The sequence below is a fragment of the Pagrus major genome, chromosome 2, assembly GCF_040436345.1.
Source record: "Pagrus major chromosome 2, Pma_NU_1.0".
Classification (NCBI taxonomy): Eukaryota; Metazoa; Chordata; class Actinopteri; order Spariformes; family Sparidae; genus Pagrus; species Pagrus major.
Window position 1 is genome coordinate 362,501 of NC_133216.1, and position 20,000 is coordinate 382,500.

General features: G+C 46.0%; 2 protein-coding genes across 4 annotated transcripts in view; both read right to left on the reverse strand.

The window, feature by feature from the left end:
* Positions 1–972: 972 nt before the first annotated feature.
* rpl35a (ribosomal protein L35a) lies at positions 973–4,619 on the reverse strand. Of its 3 annotated transcripts, none has more exons than XM_073485980.1 (5): positions 4,586–4,619; positions 3,666–3,702; positions 3,043–3,195; positions 2,073–2,217; positions 973–1,062 (listed from the first exon to the last, which is right to left on the reverse strand). In XM_073485980.1, the coding sequence occupies exons 2-5, from the start codon at positions 3,674–3,676 to the stop codon at positions 1,039–1,041; spliced, it is 333 nt and encodes a 110-aa protein (XP_073342081.1). In that variant the 5' UTR covers positions 3,677–3,702; positions 4,586–4,619; the 3' UTR covers positions 973–1,038. The 3 variants fall into 3 exon arrangements, with proteins under 3 accessions (XP_073342081.1, XP_073342072.1, XP_073342065.1); XM_073485971.1 differs by lacking the exon at positions 4,586–4,619 and adding an exon at positions 4,290–4,332; XM_073485964.1 differs by lacking the exon at positions 4,586–4,619 and adding an exon at positions 3,858–3,939.
* A 3,557-nt stretch (positions 4,620–8,176) lies between these two features.
* Positions 8,177–20,000, reverse strand: part of lrch3 (leucine-rich repeats and calponin homology (CH) domain containing 3) — a 29,524-nt gene continuing 17,700 nt past the window's right edge. Inside the window, exons 18-23 of the mRNA XM_073483427.1 lie at positions 18,475–18,505; positions 18,279–18,392; positions 18,074–18,165; positions 16,174–16,311; positions 15,933–16,010; positions 8,177–11,565 (exon numbers count right to left, since the gene is read on the reverse strand). Of these exons, the coding sequence (XP_073339528.1) occupies positions 11,419–11,565; positions 15,933–16,010; positions 16,174–16,311; positions 18,074–18,165; positions 18,279–18,392; positions 18,475–18,505 (600 nt within the window). The 3' untranslated portion in view covers positions 8,177–11,418. The remainder of the gene's footprint in view (positions 11,566–15,932; positions 16,011–16,173; positions 16,312–18,073; positions 18,166–18,278; positions 18,393–18,474; positions 18,506–20,000) is intronic.

The window sequence follows — 20,000 nt, forward strand, 5'->3', positions numbered from 1 at the left end:
TCAGAATAAAAGCATGTGATGCTGCCGTCAGGAGACGAAGTGTCCTCGCGCTCCGAGCATCACACCGGAAACGAGTCCAAACACAAACCTGAGATCAGCTGATGGTCGGTGAGCCGCTCACCTGTCTGTCTGTCTCACCTGTCTGTCTGTGTGTCCTCGCGCTGAGGACAAACTCTCCGTCCTGCCTGTCCTCCTTCAGGTCCGCTGCTCTCAGTAAACAGCTCGAGCGGAACAGCAGCAGCGGCGCATGGGATCATGGGAGATGCAGTCCTACGTGACGCCAGGCCCTCACGTGGTTTCTCCCCTGTAGTGACGTCAGACCCGACTGACGTACAGACGTTTTGGTTTTAAAAGTTTAAATATGAATATTTTAACTCGTCTGACACATGAAACACTTTGATGACGTAAATGTGAACTTACTGAAGATCAAAGTGTTCAAATATGAAACCTTTGTTTCCATAGCAACAGTCTGACGTCACCTCTGACAGGAAGCTGTTGGAATAAATGATCATTTTTAATTAAAGATATTAATATAAGATATAACAACTAAACTCCAGTGAACAGTCGACTCGTCCACCAGCAGAGGGAGACGTTCAGACGCTGATCTGGACCCACCGGGTCTCTTCACCAGAACATTTAAATATACTGTTACAATGAGCCACTTTGGGTCCGACGCAGCACGTAATCATTAAAGTAACCACAAGTACGTGTTCTGACATGTCGTTGAGTACACGTAGTGACGGACGGACTGTCAGGATGTACCGTCACTCTCCCAGCATGCTTTGCTTTGAGCTGAGACACTGAATTTAAAAAAAGGGACAGTTCACAGATCAGAACACTGAGCTGATTCTGATGAGCTCCTCTGAGCAGCTCCATCACGTGATGATGATGTCACAGTAATGATGATGTCACAGTAATGATGATGTCACAGTAATCAACATGTTAATAAAGAAGAGTCGGAGCAGCAGCAGCTTTGAACCTGATCAGTTTATTGTTTCTGTACAAACAAGAACATGAGACGCTGCAGATGTTTCCTCTTCACACTCGAGAGGGATACAGCATCTGGAAGAGACGGACAGAAGGACACATGAGGACATGAAGACAGGACACACAGACGCACCTGAACTCACGACACCTCGCGCCGGGCCGAGGCCGAGCCCTCACAGACGGGATTTAAAACAAGCCATCTGACCGTTTACTCTGGTCTGTTGCTTAGTTACAGAAAATATCATGAACATTTTTAACTTTACTTTGTATCATCAATGTTGCAGGTATCAGCGCTGTTACCGAGGCAACAGATAATCAATGAGTCACGACCGCTCTGAATGTTTCTGTAACTGAATTATTCACGTTTATTACAGACATCCAGTCAGTCACAGAACAAACTCATCCTTCAGCCCGAACCACTTTTCTAACAGCTGTTTTAGAAACCTGTGACATCACTGAGTGACTGATGATGTCAGAGTCCCCATGTTCAGGAGGATTCAGCTGGTGATGCGTTTAAAGACGAGCTAAAATCCAAACCTGGAATGAATCAAGGACTTTATTCCTAACTAAAAATTAAAACAAAACAAAAGTAACATTCGTCTGAAGCAGGAAGAAGTAAAACTTCCATCCCGTCTCACTTTTCTTCTTTTAACTCTCCAACAGATTCTGAAATTCACCTGCGACTAAAATCTAAACATCTGACGATTTACCACCAATTCAATCAATAAATATCAATCCTAGTTTATTTACAATCCAAATATCCACCCAGTGACACAGATCAATATGAACAGCCTAACAACATGTCCTCGTCCATATACCTGCCAACAAATGTATTTATGTTTTATGTTTCAGACTGTTTACTGTTAACATGCAGAGTGTCTGTTGTTCTGAAGCTGCTCGTTAACTCTCAAACTACCCGTCCACACGACTTCTTTACAGCTCCGAGAACAAGTGATCAGAAAAACTTAACAGGCAGTGAAGATGAACTGTACGCCCAAACACCAGAGAGGTTTTATATAAACACAGTGATACATGGTGTCCCTGAACACACCACCCCTCAGGTGTCCTGGGGTCCCTGAACTCACCACTCTGACTCTGTGTCCGATGGCTTTGGCCGGCAGGTTGCTGCTGAACTTGGCTCGGACCATCCCGCTGCTGCCGTGCGCTCTGGTCACCTTCCCCCAGATCACTCGGGTCTTGTTGGGTTTACCGCCCGGCGTCACCGTGTTCCTGCACACGAGAGGAGGCATACATTCATACTGCAGGACGGCCCAGACGGGTGGAGTCAGTCAGCTCAATGATGGAGGATTATACACAACTTCAACAGAAAACAGACTTGTCTGATTCAAACCAGACTTCATTCATAATTTTAACATTTTAGCGTTTTAATCCTCACATAGCGACTCGTCTCTGTCCTCCAACGTCTCTGTCCTCTAAAGTCTCTGAATGTGACTCGTCTCTGTCCTCCAACGTCTCTAAACGTGACTTGTCTCTGTCCTCCAACGTCTCTAAACGTGACTCGTCTCTGTCCTCCAACGTCTCTAAACGTGACTCGTCTCTGTCCTCCAACGTCTCTAAACGTGACTTGTCTCTGTCCTCCAACGTCTCTAAACGTGACTCGTCTCTGTTCTCCAACGTCTCTAAACGTGACTCGTCTCTGTTCTCCAACGTCTCTAAACGTGACTCGTCTCTGTCCTCCAACGTCTCTAAACGTGACTTGTCTCTGTCCTCCAACGTCTCTAAACGTGACTCGTCTCTGTTCTCCAACGTCTCTAAACGTGACTCGTCTCTGTTCTCCAACGTCTCTAAACGTGACTCGTCTCTGTCCTCCAACGTCTCTAAACGTGACTCGTCTCTGTCCTCCAACGTCTCTAAACGTGACTCGTCTGCTGTCGAGCATCTCTGACCAACATGTCACCGTGTTAAAAGTAGTGACGTCAAAGATCCTCTCTGATCAGACAGTGAACAGGTGAGCGTTCTGTGTGTCTGATCAGGGAGCCCAACAGGTGTTGTCCCCTCACACTTCCCTGACCTCTGACCCCTGCTGGTTCTTACTTCTTGGCCTTGTAGACGTAGGCGCAGCGTTTGCCCAGGTAGAAGTCCACCTCGTCTCTGGTGTAACATCCCTCCAGCTTCAGCAGAGCCGTGTGTTCACGCTGGTTCCTCAGACCGCGCTTATAGCCGGTGAAGATGGCCTTACTCCACAGTCTGCACACGCACACACACACACACACACAGTTAATATATTCAACTTAAAACACATTTCTTCTTCTCTGCTTCCTGCAGCTCAGAGCAGAAACATGGTCCACACAAGCCTGAAAGTGCAAAAACACCTGCTCCAGCTGGAACAATCACACAGTGAACGTTTCTGTACAGGTTAAGTGACAAACGTCCGTCCTTATATGGCTGAAACAGCTAACTGAAGTGTTTCCATGACAGCAGCAGGCTGTAAACCTGGTGTCCTGCTGCAGGTGAGGTGAGCAGGTGTCAGAAATATGATGATGGAGGCCGAAATGTTCAGCCTGCAGCTCACTCTCACACTGCTGTAATGTACCGGTGACACCTGAGATCCATCTTGTGCAGCTGGAAGCTTCTGTTCTCGTACTTGTGGACCATATTTCTGCCCTGAGAGAAGAAGAGTCTGACCCGAGTCAGATAAACTGTTCAGGTGATTTTACCTTCCAGGCATCGTCAGTCTTCTCCAGGTGAGTCCACCTGCACAGACAAACACACATCAACACTACAGATCATTTCTTTTCACGTGTTCATGTGAATGTTGGACCTCTTCCTGATGAGCGGTTCTGTCAGTTGTATAAAGCACCATCGTGTTTACGTGGTGGAGCTGAAGACCTGAGGTGAAGCTCGTGTACCTGGTGCACAGAGACGTGTGTCTGCAGCGGGACTTATTGTACAGTTCGTATTATTGATCATGAACATGTTACGTAGGACTCAGTTATCTGTCTATCAGGAGCCGTCAGGTCCAACAGTCCTGTACTGAACCCACCACAGCTCTGTTCTGCAGGCTGCTCAGCGACTTAGCTTCAGCTAGCTGCACCTCCTACAGTGGATCAGTAACCGATGCTAACAGCAGGAGACTAAACTAAACGTCTGAAACTAACGAGCCCTTCTACTTTCAGCCCACAGACACTTAATGAACAGGTGACGGATGAATCTGTAACAGCTCGATTCAAACTAACGTACAAACACGTCACACGAGACAGTCATGCTGATGCTAACATGCTAACGCTAGCTGTGCTCGCTGCTACCGGCACCGTCACCGGTGAAACCCGGGAAACTGTTACCGAGCAGACCAGCTTCTAACACCGCCATGTTGTCGCAGCTCAGCCCCGACACACAGCGGGACCTCGGGCTGAATCTACCCCCGCCTTCAGCTCTGCGGCTCGGCTGATCCCCGCTCTGTTAGCCGCTGTTAGCTCCATCCAAACTCAATCTCCGCCATCACAGACTCCAGCACCGACACAGACACACCGACAGACAGAGGACACACTGACCGTGAACTGCCGCCGAGTATCAGGCAGAAAAAACGCGGATTAACGGAGATATTTGAACATTTAGTCAGACATGGCGGCTCTCTTACCTTCACTGTGAGGGGAAAAATGGAGGAAAAGGAAGTGAGAAAGGCATGCTGGGAAATTATCGTAAACAGAGGTGTCCGCGGACCCGCCTGAACAAAATGGACCCCGATACACACACAGATACACACACAGACACACACACAGATACACACACAGATATACACACAGACACACACAGATACACACAGATACACACACAGATACACACAGATACACACACAGACACACACAGATACACACACAGATACACACACAGACACACACAGATACACACAGATACACACACAGACACACACAGATACACACACAGACACACACAGATACACACAGATACACACAGATATACACACAGATATACACAGATATACACACAGATACACACACAGATATACACAGATATACACACACAGATACACACACAGATACACACAGATATACACACAGATACACACAGATACACACAGATATACACACAGATATACACACAGATACACACACAGATATACACAGATATACACAGATACACACACAGATATACACAGATATACACAGATATACACACAGATATACACAGATATACACACACAGATACACACAGATACACACACAGATACACACACAGATATACACACAGATATACACACAGATATACACAGATATACACAGATATACACACAGATATACACACAGATACACACAGATATACACAGATATACACAGACACACACACAGACACACACAGATACACACAGACACACACAGACACACACAGATACACACACAGATACACACAGATATACACAAATACACACACAGATATACACAGACACACACAGACACACACAGATACACACAGATATACACAGACACACACACAGACACACACAGATACACACACAGACACACACACAGATACACACAGATACACACACAGATACACACACAGATACACACAGATATACACAGACACACACACAGACACACACAGATACACACACACAGACACACACAGATACACACAGATACACACACAGATATACACAGACACACACAGATACACACAGATACACACACAGATACACACAGATACACACACAGATACACACACAGACACACACACAGATACACACACAGATACACACACAGACACACACACAGATACACACACAGACACACACACAGATACACACACAGACACACACACAGATATACACACAGATACACACACAGATACACACACAGATACACACACAGATATACACAGACACACACACAGATATACACACAGATACACACAGATACACACAGATATACACACAGATATACACACAGATACACACACAGATATACACAGATATACACAGATACACACACAGATATACACAGATATACACAGATATACACACAGATATACACAGATATACACACACAGATACACACAGATACACACACAGATACACACACAGATATACACACAGATATACACACAGATATACACAGATATACACAGATATACACACAGATATACACACAGATACACACAGATATACACAGATATACACAGACACACACACAGACACACACAGATACACACAGACACACACAGACACACACAGATACACACACAGATACACACAGATATACACAAATACACACACAGATATACACAGACACACACAGACACACACAGATACACACAGATATACACAGACACACACACAGACACACACAGATACACACACAGACACACACACAGATACACACAGATACACACACAGATACACACACAGATACACACAGATATACACAGACACACACACAGACACACACAGATACACACACACAGACACACACAGATACACACAGATACACACACAGATATACACAGACACACACAGATACACACAGATACACACACAGATACACACAGATACACACACAGATACACACACAGACACACACACAGATACACACACAGATACACACACAGACACACACACAGATACACACACAGACACACACACAGATACACACACAGACACACACACAGATATACACACAGATACACACACAGATACACACACAGATACACACACAGATATACACAGACACACACACAGATACACACAGATACACACACACAGATACACACAGATACACACAGATATACACAGACACACACACAGATACACACACAGATACACACACAGACACACACAGAGATATACACACAGATACACACAGATACACACAGATATATACTCAGATATTTGTATTTGAAATATATTTCATTTTTAAATGTGACGGAATAGTTTATTATAGTTTATTTTATGAAGAAAAATACACAATAACTTTGTTACACGCAGTTTTGTCACATTATTTTTAGCATATTTGATCATTCTGTTTGCTTTACTGCTTTTATTGTGAAGAACCTGAAAAACTGTTTTAAAAAATAATGCTTTTATTATTATAATGTCAAATAACCTTCTTTTAACGTTTATTACAGAATGTGTGTCCATTCAAAACATCTCTAATTGTTTGAAATCAAACTGACATGTTTCTGTCTTTATTCTCTGAAACTGAATTATTTACATGTTTAAGTTTTTAGTTAAAAAGGTCAAAGGTCATATTTGTGAGTTATTGAGTCTCAGCTCGTCAGATTCTTCAGGATTGTCGTCATCAGTTCTTTAATCTGTTTTTATGTTTCACACATTGTTGGTTTAGTTGTTGTAACTTGTGTTTCTGTGTTCATCTGATGACATCAGTAAAGATTCAGTGAAAAACTGACATTTGAAAGTTTTTCCTCATCTGAATATTTGTGTTTTTATCTACAACACAAACACATCTTCACTTTTTATTACAGGGCCCCTTTAATTTACACTTTATTATTTATTATACAAACTATAGCTTCATCTGGTCCCGTCACAATAAAACAAAGTAAGAAGCAGAAGAACAAAAGAGTAAAATTAACTTGAAGTTCTGAAAGTAAAGTATTCATGGTGCAAAATGTCAGAATCATAAATGATCATTGTATAATTATTCATGTGTTCATCACTTTATTGTGGCAGCTGGTGAATATGGATCCTTTTAACGTGTTTATATTTACATACTGCTCCGTAGTTTAGAAGTTAGTGCGGAACAACAGACGATAAAACATCATCATTTATTTATTGTTTATATTTTGTATTGTTGATCTGGATCTGCTAAACTACCAGTAACTAAAACTGTCAGATAAATGTAATGGAGTAAAATGTACAATAAAAATACTCAAGCACAGTACAAGTACTCCAGATAGACACAAGTACAGCAACTGAGTAAATGTACCTGAATCCGAAATGCCATGATGCTAACTGATGCTAGCTAATTTAGCCAACATTACATATGAGGAGACTTTAAAGGTGTAATGTGTGAGATACAAACGACAGGGGGCAGCATGACCGCTAACTGCTGCTCACTACACTCTGCTATAGCATCGAGCTGCTGTTAGCTCACTGAGCCTTGCAGCTAAGAGGCCATGTTACTGTACTTTATGCAAATATCAGGGTGAAGTCAGCTGTTTCTAACACAACATGAACATTAACGTCAGTGAGGAGTCAAATTAAAATATTTATTTAATGCACTTAAACTTAACTCAACTTTTCTTACAGCTGTGTTCAAATCTTTTATACAGTTTTCAGCAAAAAAATAAAACAAAGTGAAAAAATGTAAAACTTAAAAACTGTGAGACGTTTAGTCCTGACAACACGGTGGAATGTCCTTTAAAACCACGTGACACTCGCACATGGAGCCCCGTCACCCCCGTCACGACCCGTCACCCCCGTCACGAGAGCCGTCACGTGACCCGTCACGAGCCCCGTCACCCCCGTCACGACCCGTCACCCCCGTCACGTGACCCGTCACCCCCGTCACGAGACCCGTCACCCCCGTCACGTAACCCGTCACCCCCGTCACGAGACCAGTCACCCCCGTCACGTGACCCGTCACTGTCACGAGACCCGTCACCCCCGTCACTTGACCTGTCACCCCCGTCACCGCAGCAGGAGAAACACATGAAGAAGAAAAACATAAAACATCTGTACAAACATGAAACCAGCTGTGTTCAGTCTCAAACCTCTAACACCTGCAGAGCACCTGTCCACTCAGGACACACGATTGGACAGCACAACTGTCAATCACTGCACCTGACTGCTGGGCCCTGGGTTCTGCCTCACAGGCAGCTCATTAACAGGAGCTGAACTCACTGATGTTCTGAAACACCTACAGAGGGCGGGGTCAAAGTTCAGTCTCTGATTGGTGGAGCTCGTCAGGGGCAGGAATCAGCCTGGGACTTTTAAATACTGGAGTTGTGATGCTGCGTTCAGGTGAAACAGGAACAAACTGAAGGTTCAAAACTGGTCTCTCATCAGTCCCACATCACCTGAATGCAACACGAGCTCTCATTAAAACATGTTGTGACGTTAAATTTTAAATTACAATTCTCTCCTGTCCTGTCAGCTGCAGGATATTATGGGATGTATTGTGTCGCTGCAACTCACTGTAACTGAGCAGATTATTGACGTGGAGGCTGAATTTAGAGCAACATGATTGTGTTTTTTAAACCTGCAGTCTGATTTGTGAGCATGAGAAGCGTCAGTGAACACAACGTGTGATGGAGAAGTTAAAGCTGTCAGATAAACTGCGCTGCAGTTACAGGAGCAGACGACACGTGTTCTATGTTTTGGGTGAACTGCTCCTTTAAACACACTGAGTTGGAGCTCCGCCCACTGCGATGTGTGTTGTTACATTTTCAAACTAAAAACTCGTCCTTTGACCTCAGATTACGGACTGCGTCTGTCTGAGTGTCGTCATGGCAACACACGTTTCAGCCTCATATATATATTTATATGTATATATTTACAGAATATATTTGTACACATACATTTGAATAAGATAAAAACTGAAAGTGTGACAGCAGAACAGCTCACACAGTGTTTTAGTGTCAGATCAGGATTCATGTCATCATCAAAATGTCCCAGAATGCAACAGAAACCCAAGGAGGAGAGGGTGGACACACCACCTGATCGTCCTCCTCCAATCACATCAGGAGACAGCTCAGACTCTCGGGAAGAATAAAAACACCAGAATAATATTAACGACAGGGTGCAAATAAAAACTAAACAGAAGAGACGACGTCCATCTGTTGGCTGTGAGACTGAAGACCATAAACATCCTCCAAGTCAGAGTTCAGGGTTCAGCAGACCTTTGTCTTCATCAGGTGACGTCCATCGCTGACACTCAGACTCACGTCCACTCAGACCACAGTAAAGATGAAATGAAAGATGCTAATTTAAATTAACTGTCAGTTGTGACATTTGGATCTGATGGAGACACGAAGACCTGAAGGATCACCTGATGACAGCTACATGTTGGCTAACATTAGCCATGTTAGCTTCAACTGAAAACATATTAATGTAGTGTTAACTAATGTTTAACATCATAGCTAGCTACGATAGCCTAACCTGCAAACTTACTGAGTTCATAAGGTTGGCTGAAATTAACATTATCGTTGGCAACTTGCAGCGCCGATTTCATCTCAAAACCGACTAACGAGACATTAGCTTCATGTCCCAACCAAGTAGATTAATGTTAGCATGTGTAACATTACAGCTAGCTGTCATTAAATCTCAAAATCAACAAATATTTGAGCTAATTATTAGCAACTAGACGTGAGATTTAAGTTTAACTGTAAAACCAATTAAGTTCATAATGTTAGCCAATATTAGCAGTGAGCAATTTCATATCAATTACTAAACATCTATATGTTCGATCAATATCTGTTTGTATTGTTGGTGTAATTTTCAAAACAAATTGTTAAAAACAAGTTACAGGTTGAGTTACATTAGCTCATGCTTACAGCTAGCTGTGTTAGCTTAGCCTCTACTTCAACTAGACTAGCAGCTAGCATTTTTAGATCATCTACTGTACATCTATGTTGCTATTGCTATGCTTTTGATGGCTAATTGTATTGTTGGATTTAACTTTGAATTAACTTAAATAAAATGCTATAAATGCTAATGTTGGCATCAACCTATATTAGCTTCAGCCCAAAACCAAGTGCTTATTACTAGTTAATGGTTACAGCTAGCAGAGTTAGCTTTATGTACTTGCTATTCATAATGTTAGCAAATATTAGCTGCGAGCTATGCTAACATCATCTCCATAGCAACTACTCCATTAAAGGCCAACATTAGCAGCATGCTACATTAGTGTCATGTAAAGTTACATTAGCATGTTGCTACATTAGCTTCATTTCCAAACCAACTGGATCAGGTCTTCACTCGTTTGCGTTGTTTTCTCTTTGATGTAATTTTGTTTTTAAAGATTTCATTTTTTAATTTTCATGCTTTGTGTCTAAATATGTCCCGACCTTGTTTACATCAAGTGTTTAGTGGATCTATAAATAAATTAAAGGTTAATAATGTCAGCTGAAAACTGCAGACAGTTACAGTCCGTCAGTGTTAGAACTGACGGTTCAGCTGATCAGAGTCAGAAAAAGACACGTTAAGAATCAGGCCCAACATCCTCAAAGAGTCAGATTCATCTACAAACCAACTGGACCATGAAACTACGAGGATCTATCAGGGTCATGAGTCCTGAACTGAACTCAGCCTCCTGGAGACTCGCTGCAGCTGCCAGTCGGGTTTTTGTGCAAATATTTAGTAAATGAACTGAAACCTGTCGTCACGGTTTCATCCTCAGTCTTCGTCTCCTTCAGATCCAAACTGTTTTTATCTAAAGGTCGTCTGTCGCAGCGTCACAGGAGGCGACTGAGCGCGTGCGGTCGTGGTCGTGTTGTCTAGATGTTGACGGAGGGTCCGGGTGTGGCTGTCGTCGTGGCGATGGGGTGTCTGGGCGGGGCCAGGTCGAGCAGGGCGCCGACGGTCCCGGCCACCTGGGGGAGCCCTCGCTCCTCCAGGATGTGCAGAGGAAGACACAACTGACTCTACAGAGACAGACACCACAGAAGAAGACACACAGCGGGACAAAAGAAAACAACGGAGAGGCGGGTCAACGGATGGTGAAATCAAACAAAAGGAGAAAACAAGAGTAACCATGGCAACAGAAATAATAAACATGAACTGATGGAGGACAAGAACAGAAAGGTTCTGACTGAGGTTCTGACAGACACACAGAGTCCAGCTGTTTACTTTGTTTATTAATGTTCACTCATCATCATCATCATCATCATCATCCTCATCATCCTCATCATCCTCACTCTTATAAAAAGCATGACCCATCACAGGAGGTCCACTTTGACCAGTACACCAGTTCAGAGCTGGAGGGTTCTACTGCAGGAACGTTCTAGAGGTTCTCCTCATGTTTCACAAACTGTAGAGAGAGAAAACAACATGGAGGACGTGACAGACTCCACCTCCGTCACAGATGGGTCACCTTCTGAGCAGAACACAAACTCAGGCCCAGGAACTCGTCCTCATGGCGAGCGGAGAACAGTGGAAACAAAAGCAGAACCACAGACAGCAGGAACATGACTGGCTCAGTTCCTGCTGTCTGACCAGTGAACACTGAAGGTTCCTCATAAAGAGTCAGCTGACTCACTCAAACATCAGTATCACACAGGACCACCACACTGGTTCCTGCTGGAGCAGGTTTGGGTCTGGACCACCTTACAAACAGTAAAAACAGTAAAAAAAACACTCAGACAGGCAGCCAATCATAAGGCACAGGGGGCGGGGCTTCAACCAACAGGAAACAAGCTTCAGGGTAAACGTCCAATGGGATTGTCAAGTTTTAACTTCACCTGAGGGATCACATGACCGCGTGACCACATGACCGCGTGACCACGTGATCACATGACCGCGTGACCACATGACATGACCGCGTGACCACATGACATGACCGCGTGAGCACATGATCACATTACCGCGTGACCACATGACCGCGTGACCACATGACCGCGTGACCACATGACCGCGTGACCACGTGACCGCGTGATCACGTGACCGCGTGATCACATGACCGCGTGACCACATGACCACATGACATTACCGCGTGACCACATGACCGCGTGACCACATGACCGCGTGACCACATGACCGCGTGACCACATGACTGCATGACCACATGACCGCATGACCGCGTGAGCACATGATCACATGACCGCGTGACCACATGACCGCGTGACCACATGACCGCGTGACCACGTGATCACATGACCGCGTGACCACATGACATGACCGCGTGACCACATGACATGACCGCGTGAGCACATGATCACATTACCGCGTGACCACATGACCACGTGACCACATGACCGCGTGACCACATGACCGCGTGATCACGTGACCGCGTGATCACATGACCGCGTGACCACATGACCGCGTGATCACATGACCGCGTGACCACATGACCACATGACATGACCGCGTGAGCACATGATCACATTACCGCGTGACCACATGACCGCGTGACCACATGACCGCGTGACCACATGACCGCATGACCACATGACCGCGTGAGCACATGATCACATGACCGCGTGACCACATGACCGCGTGACCACATGACCGCGTGACCACATGACCGTGTGATCACATGACCGCGTGACCACATGACCGCGTGACCACATGACCGCGTGATCACGTGACCGTGTGATCACATGACCGCGTGACCACATGACCGCGCGATCACATGACCGCGTGACCACATGACCGCGTGACCACATGACCGCGTGACCACATGACCGCGTGATCACATGACCGTGTGATCACATGACCGCGTGACCACATGACCGCGTGACCACATGACCGCGTGATCACGTGACCACATGACCACGTGACCGCGTGATCACATGACCGCGTGACCACGTAATCACGTGACCGCGTGACCACATGACCGCGTGATCACGTGACCGTGTGATCACATGACCGCGTGACCACATGACCGCGTGACCACATGACCGCGTGACCACATGACCGCGTGATCACATGACCGCGTGACCACATGACCGTGTGATCACATGACCGTGTGATCACATGACCGCGTGACCACATGACCGCGTGACCACATGACCGCGTGATCACGTGACCACATGACCACGTGACCGCGTGATCACATGACCGCGTGACCACGTAATCACGTGACCATGTAATCACGTGACCGCGTGATCACATGACGCGTGATCACATGACGCGTGACCACATGACCGCGTGACCACGTAATCACGTGACCGCGTGACCACATGACCGCGTGACAGACGTACAGCAGGTCACAGACGGACAGCAGCTGACAGACGTACAGCAGCTGACAGACGTACAGCAGGTCACAGACGTACAGCAGCTGACAGACGTACAGCAGGTCACAGACGTACAGCAGCTGACAGACGTACAGCAGGTCACAGACGGACAGCAGGTCACAGACGTACAGCAGCTGACAGACGTACAGCAGCTGACAGACGTACAGCAGCTGACAGACGTACAGCAGCTGACAGACGGACAGCAGCTGACAGACGTACAGCAGCTGACAGACGGACAGCAGGTCACAGACGGACAGCAGGTCACAGACGGACAGCAGCTGACAGACGGACAGCAGCTGACAGACGTACAGCAGCTGACAGACGGACAGCAGGTCACAGACGGACAGCAGGTCACAGACGGACAGCAGCTGACAGACACAGGTGGACCATCAACAAGTTCATAGGTAACAACCAAATAGTCCAACTGAAGATCAACACGTCTGAGTTAAGACCAAGTCCAAAGTCATAAGCAAGTCGAAACCAACATGTCTTAAGTCTGGACCACCAGGTCCAGAGTCCATCCACATGATCTGCTGGTCTTCACTAACAAACACCTTAATGTCCTGCTCTGGAACCTGATTGGCTGCTGTTGGACTGATTGATTCAAATAGTTTCTGTTGTCAAAAAGAAGAAGTTTAGGAGATGACATCATCATCAGAATCATATCCCAGGTCCAGGTCTGATGGTCCAAGTCCAAACCTCTGCAGTTCAGATTTCAGTGTTTCAGGACATTAAAGGCTCGAGTGACTGAAAGCAGAACATCGTTCCTCAAACAGAAAACTGATCTGGATTTCATTAAGTGCAAAAACAATTCTGATCTGATAAAATACTCCTGAAGTCCAGTCCTGGTGCCTCCTGGTACCTCTCAGAGTTACAGAGCAGAGCAGAACTGCCAACATGCTTCCTTCAGGTCGGAGTGATGGAGGCTTGAATCAGTTTCTGGGCTCAGACATCAGGAGGATCTCTGAAAACAACAGCTACAGTTCAGGTGGTTCTGACACGTGACTGGACTGAAGAATGTCTCTGGATCCTCCACGAGTGTCTGAAATGTGCTCCGTTATCTCCATATTTAAACTATTATAACGTCTGATGCCTGGTTCTGATCAAATATACACGACTGGTCTGGTGATGCCTCTGAACCCTCCAAGGGAAGCTGGTGGACGTTCACTTCGGCACATCGGTACTGTCTTCCCACCAGGACATGGACTCAGGCAGGAAGCAGGAAACATAACGATGACTGACGGAGCAAAGTGGACTTTGTGCTGAACTAAACACAGAATACTGAGTCATGATGAAGTGCTGTGAGTCGGACTGTTATCTGGACTTGTTCTGGTGCACTGAGAAGTTTCTGTGGAGGATATTTAAATAAAATCTTCAGAAGTCTGTTGACACGTTTGTGTCGGACACTTTGTGCTCAGGTGGGGTTCAGACCCGCGGTGCCAGGTGAACGTAGATGGCACACAGCACCGACATGACTGACAGATAGAAGAGGGCGAAGCCTGCGAGCTGGACCCGAGGGGAGGGGCTGATAGTCGGAGGCGGAGCCATGGAGAGCAACACGCCCACCGTCCCATAGACCCCGCCTCCGTCCCCCTCCAGGACCTCCCCCACCGAACAGAGACTGTCCTGAGTGTTGGTGTGGAGGTGGGATGGAGGTGTGATGGAGGTGTGGAGGTGTGGAGGTGGGATGGAGGTGTGATGGAGGTGTGGAGGTGTGGAGGTGGGATGGAGGTGTGGAGGTGGGATGGAGGTGTGGAGGGAGAAAAGTCAGAAGACAACAGAGTGACAGAATCAAACAGGATCAATGAACGAAGAGATGATGAAGAGAAGAAAGAAAAGCTGTTAGTGGAGAAGATACATTCACTACACAGATCTCAGGTCACTGACTCAACATCAGATCACACTGATCAGTCTGATATCAAACATCTGCTCAGATTCAGAAGCACATAGATCTGATTTGAATATCAGGTGTCACAGGTGAGGCATCACCTTTAATCAGTACTGAGGTGTGTGTGTGTGTGTGTGTGTGTGTGTGTGTGTGTGTGTGTGTGTGTTACCTGTGGGACTCCGATCCTGCGACACGCCTCCAGGAAGTTCTCAACGTTCCGTCGACATTTGGCCATAGTGAGTTTAGGCTGCAGGACACAGAGGAGCAGAGTTACAGTGATGATGATGATGATGATGATGATGATGTTGATGATGATGATGATGGTGGTGATGGTGATGATGATGATGATGATGATGGTGGTGATGGTGATGATGATGTTGATGATGATGATGATGATGATGTGTACTCACCACAGCGGGGGAGGGGACGTGGATGCTGGGGACGGATCGTGGTCTCACGTGATTGGCAAGGTGACAGAGCACCACCCCGTCTGTCAGGGCGGCTCCCAGGTCGCTGGGCAAAGACACCTTCAGACGGGCCTCGATGTTCTGGACAGACAGACAGATGGAGACGGACAGACAGGTTAACAGCTGTTGTGGATGTCGTGAGTTCTCGACATGTGGGCTGTGTCCAAATTCAGGGGCTGCATCCTTCAAGGACGCGGCCTTTGCGGCCCACGGAGGCCGGGTCCTTCGGAGAGACCTTGAAGGCCTCGTCCACCGCTGTTAAATGGGACGGTCCAGCCTTCGGAGTATTTCCTGGTTGCGTCACCAGGTGTTCATGCATTAAAGTCTGTTTTGGTTCAAATCTATCAAACGTGTACATTTATTTGTGTGTGTACAATGTGTCAAATCTAAATTGAATTATCAACATTACAAAATAAACATTAACCCATTGGTGAATAACAACTATGTTTACCACAGCATCACCAGCGTCACGTATTTTAACTGAAAGTTAAACTTTGGAGGTTTTATAGTCTCTTGAAGTTTAACATATCTGGCGTTGGATGTTCAAATGAGTAAAAACCGAGTATAAACCCATTACTTAAATTTGAATGTCATGTCTGCGCCACTTGATGTCGCCATTTTCTCTTTCTTTCCCTCTTCTGTTTCGGGACTGAGCGGCGGTACGCAAAGGATCTTGGGATATGGGAGGCCGCGAAGGACAGTAGCGGTGCGTCCTCCAAAAAGAGGGAAGAGAAGGCCGCATTTGAAGGAGTCTTCGAATTTGGACAGCCTTCGCGCAGCGTTGTGACGTAATTGGCCTTCAAATGCGCCCTGCGAAGGATGCAGCCCCTGAATTTGGACACAGCCCTCGTCTGGGTGCATGCTAACACTGTTAGCTCAGCAGCTCCAGTGAAGATAAATCTGGTCTCCTCAGATCAGGTTGATCTCTGTGATCACAGCAGACGAGCTGCATGGAGACACCTGATGTTTAAATCATCTCCAGCTGCTTCAGCTGTTCAGCAGAACGCTGCAACTCTGTTTTACTGTGAAGCTCCAGAAATGTTCTGTGGACTACGAGACTTCACCTGACTTTATATCATCAGGAGGAGATGATGGCTGAGCCTGACTTTATATCATCAGGAGGAGATGATGGCTGAGCCTGACTTTATATCATCAGGAGGAGATGATGACTGAGCCTGACTTTATATCATCAGGAGGAGATGATGACTGAGCCTGACTTTATATCATCAGGAGGAGATGATGGCTGAGCCTGACTTTATATCATCAGGAGGAGATGATAGCTGAGCCTGACTTTATATCATCAGGAGGAGATGATGACTGAGCCTGACTTTATATCATCAGGAGGAGACGATGGCTGAGCCTGACTTTATATCATCAGGAGGAGATGATGGCTGAGCCTGACTTTATATCATCAGGAGGAGATGATGGCTGAGCCTGACTTTATATCATCAGGAGGAGATGATGGCTGAGCCTGACTTTATATCATCAGGAGGAGATGATGGCTGAGCCTGACTTTATATCATCAGGAGGAGATGATGACTGAGCCTGACTTTATATCATCAGGAGGAGATGATGGCTGAGCCTGACTTTATATCATCAGGAGGAGATGATGACTGAGCCTGACTTTATATCATCAGGAGGAGATGATGGCTGAGCCTGACTTTATATCATCAGGAGGAGATGATGGCTGAGCCTGACTTTATATCATCAGGAGGAGATGATGGCTGAGCCTGACTTTATATCATCAGGAGGAGATGATGACTGATGGACTGTCCCTTTAAAATGTCCTGTCTTGATCTGTAAATCTGTACAGACAAAGGTGTGAACAGGTGGAAATACGAACCTTTCGGAGCTGCTCCACCAGCTCAGCATCTTCTCCAACCAGAGGAGGAGCAGCAGGAGCCTCGTCCTGGTTCTGAGGAGTGGCAGCATCACCTGGAGGAGACAGAGGACATTCTCTTGGTCAGAGAGCTGACAGGTAAACATGATGACCCCATCCCGAGAGGTCACAGGTAGGTAGGAGAGAAACATGACCTCTCCGGTCTCACCTTTCCTCTTCTCTTCCTTCTGACCAAGACGAAACAGGAAGCTCTCTGGCCTCAGACTGGCTGTCCGACAGGAGGCCACGCCCCCTGAGCTGGGGTAAGAAGGCGACTGATTGGCTGGAAGGAAAAACAGAATCAGTCAAAGTCAGTCAGTAAATAAATCAGGTAACGTGAAGGCAGCGTCTCATAGAAGGCTTACCTGTAGGAGACAGAGCAGCTCTGTCCTCTCCCTGCAGAGCAACACAAGACAGTTACACACCTGAACACACACCTCAACACACGCCTCAACACACACCTGAACACACGCCTCAACACACACCTGAACACACACCTCAACACACGCCTCAACACACACCTCAACACACACCTCAACACACACCTGAACACACACCTCAACACACGCCTCAACACACACCTCAACACACACCTCAACACACACCTGAACACACACCTCAACACACGCCTCAACACACACCTCAACACACACCTCAACACACACCTGAACACACACCTCAACACACGCCTCAACACACGCCTCAACACACACCTCAACAGACACACCTCAACACACACCTGAACACACACCTCAACACACGCCTCAACACACGCCTCAACACACACCTCAACACACGCCTCAACACACACCTGAACACACACCTCAACAGACACCTCAACACACGCCTCAACACACGCCTCAACACACGCCTCAACACACACCTGAACACACGCCTCAACACACACCTCAACAGACACACCTCAACTAGAGCTGTGCGATAGTACGATACATATCGTAGTGCGATATAAAAATATCTACCGTAGGATATAACCCTCTGTTGTTTATATCGTAATTTTAACGTGTAGGCTACTTGTTTAGCACTGTTGCTACACTAACGCTAACGTACACTACGGTTGTGATTTAATACGCCGTGTAAAGCACAACTCAACGTCGGAATGACCGTTGGATATCCAAATGTTGAGTTCAAAACAAGTTCACTGTATGAAGGCGAATGTAACTGCAGCAACGCTGCTGCTTTGTGGTAGCATTTTTACGTCACCCGCAAGGACTCGTTTACGGCACCGGTCGCCCGGGAGTAAACAGAGGCAAAGCAGCGTGGCGGAGACGGAGGAGAGCGCAATGGGAGACGAAAATAACGTTACTAGTTACGTTACAGAAGCAGAACCCAGCCGCGAGGCCTACTGGCTGTCCTACCCGGAAAAGATCTTTATTTTTTTATATTAACATAAAAGCTTGGAATAGCTTTGTTTACAAATTCTTATTTGTTGTGACAGTCCTGCAAAAAGTCACGAATAAAAGGAGAAAGTGCCCTTCATTCACATGGTTATCAAAAATAGTGCTGAGATGTGATTGATTTGAAAATATATATATAAAAAAAATACTATAGCGGGATATATATCGTTATCAAGATATAAAATTTTGTCCATATCGCACAGCACTAACCTCAACACACACACCTGAACACACACCTAAACACACACACCTGAACACACAGCTGAACACAGCTGAACACACACCAGTGTGTCAGTCATCAGTTCATGATTTTCAAATCCAATGTTCATATTTTAAGTCTCATGTTGTCGAACAAACACATCGAGACACATGACATCATCAGAGCTCAGGACAAACACATCGAGACACATGACATCATCAGAGCTCAGGACATTATTCTGACTCCGTCTTGACACCTTAACTAAATACAACTAACA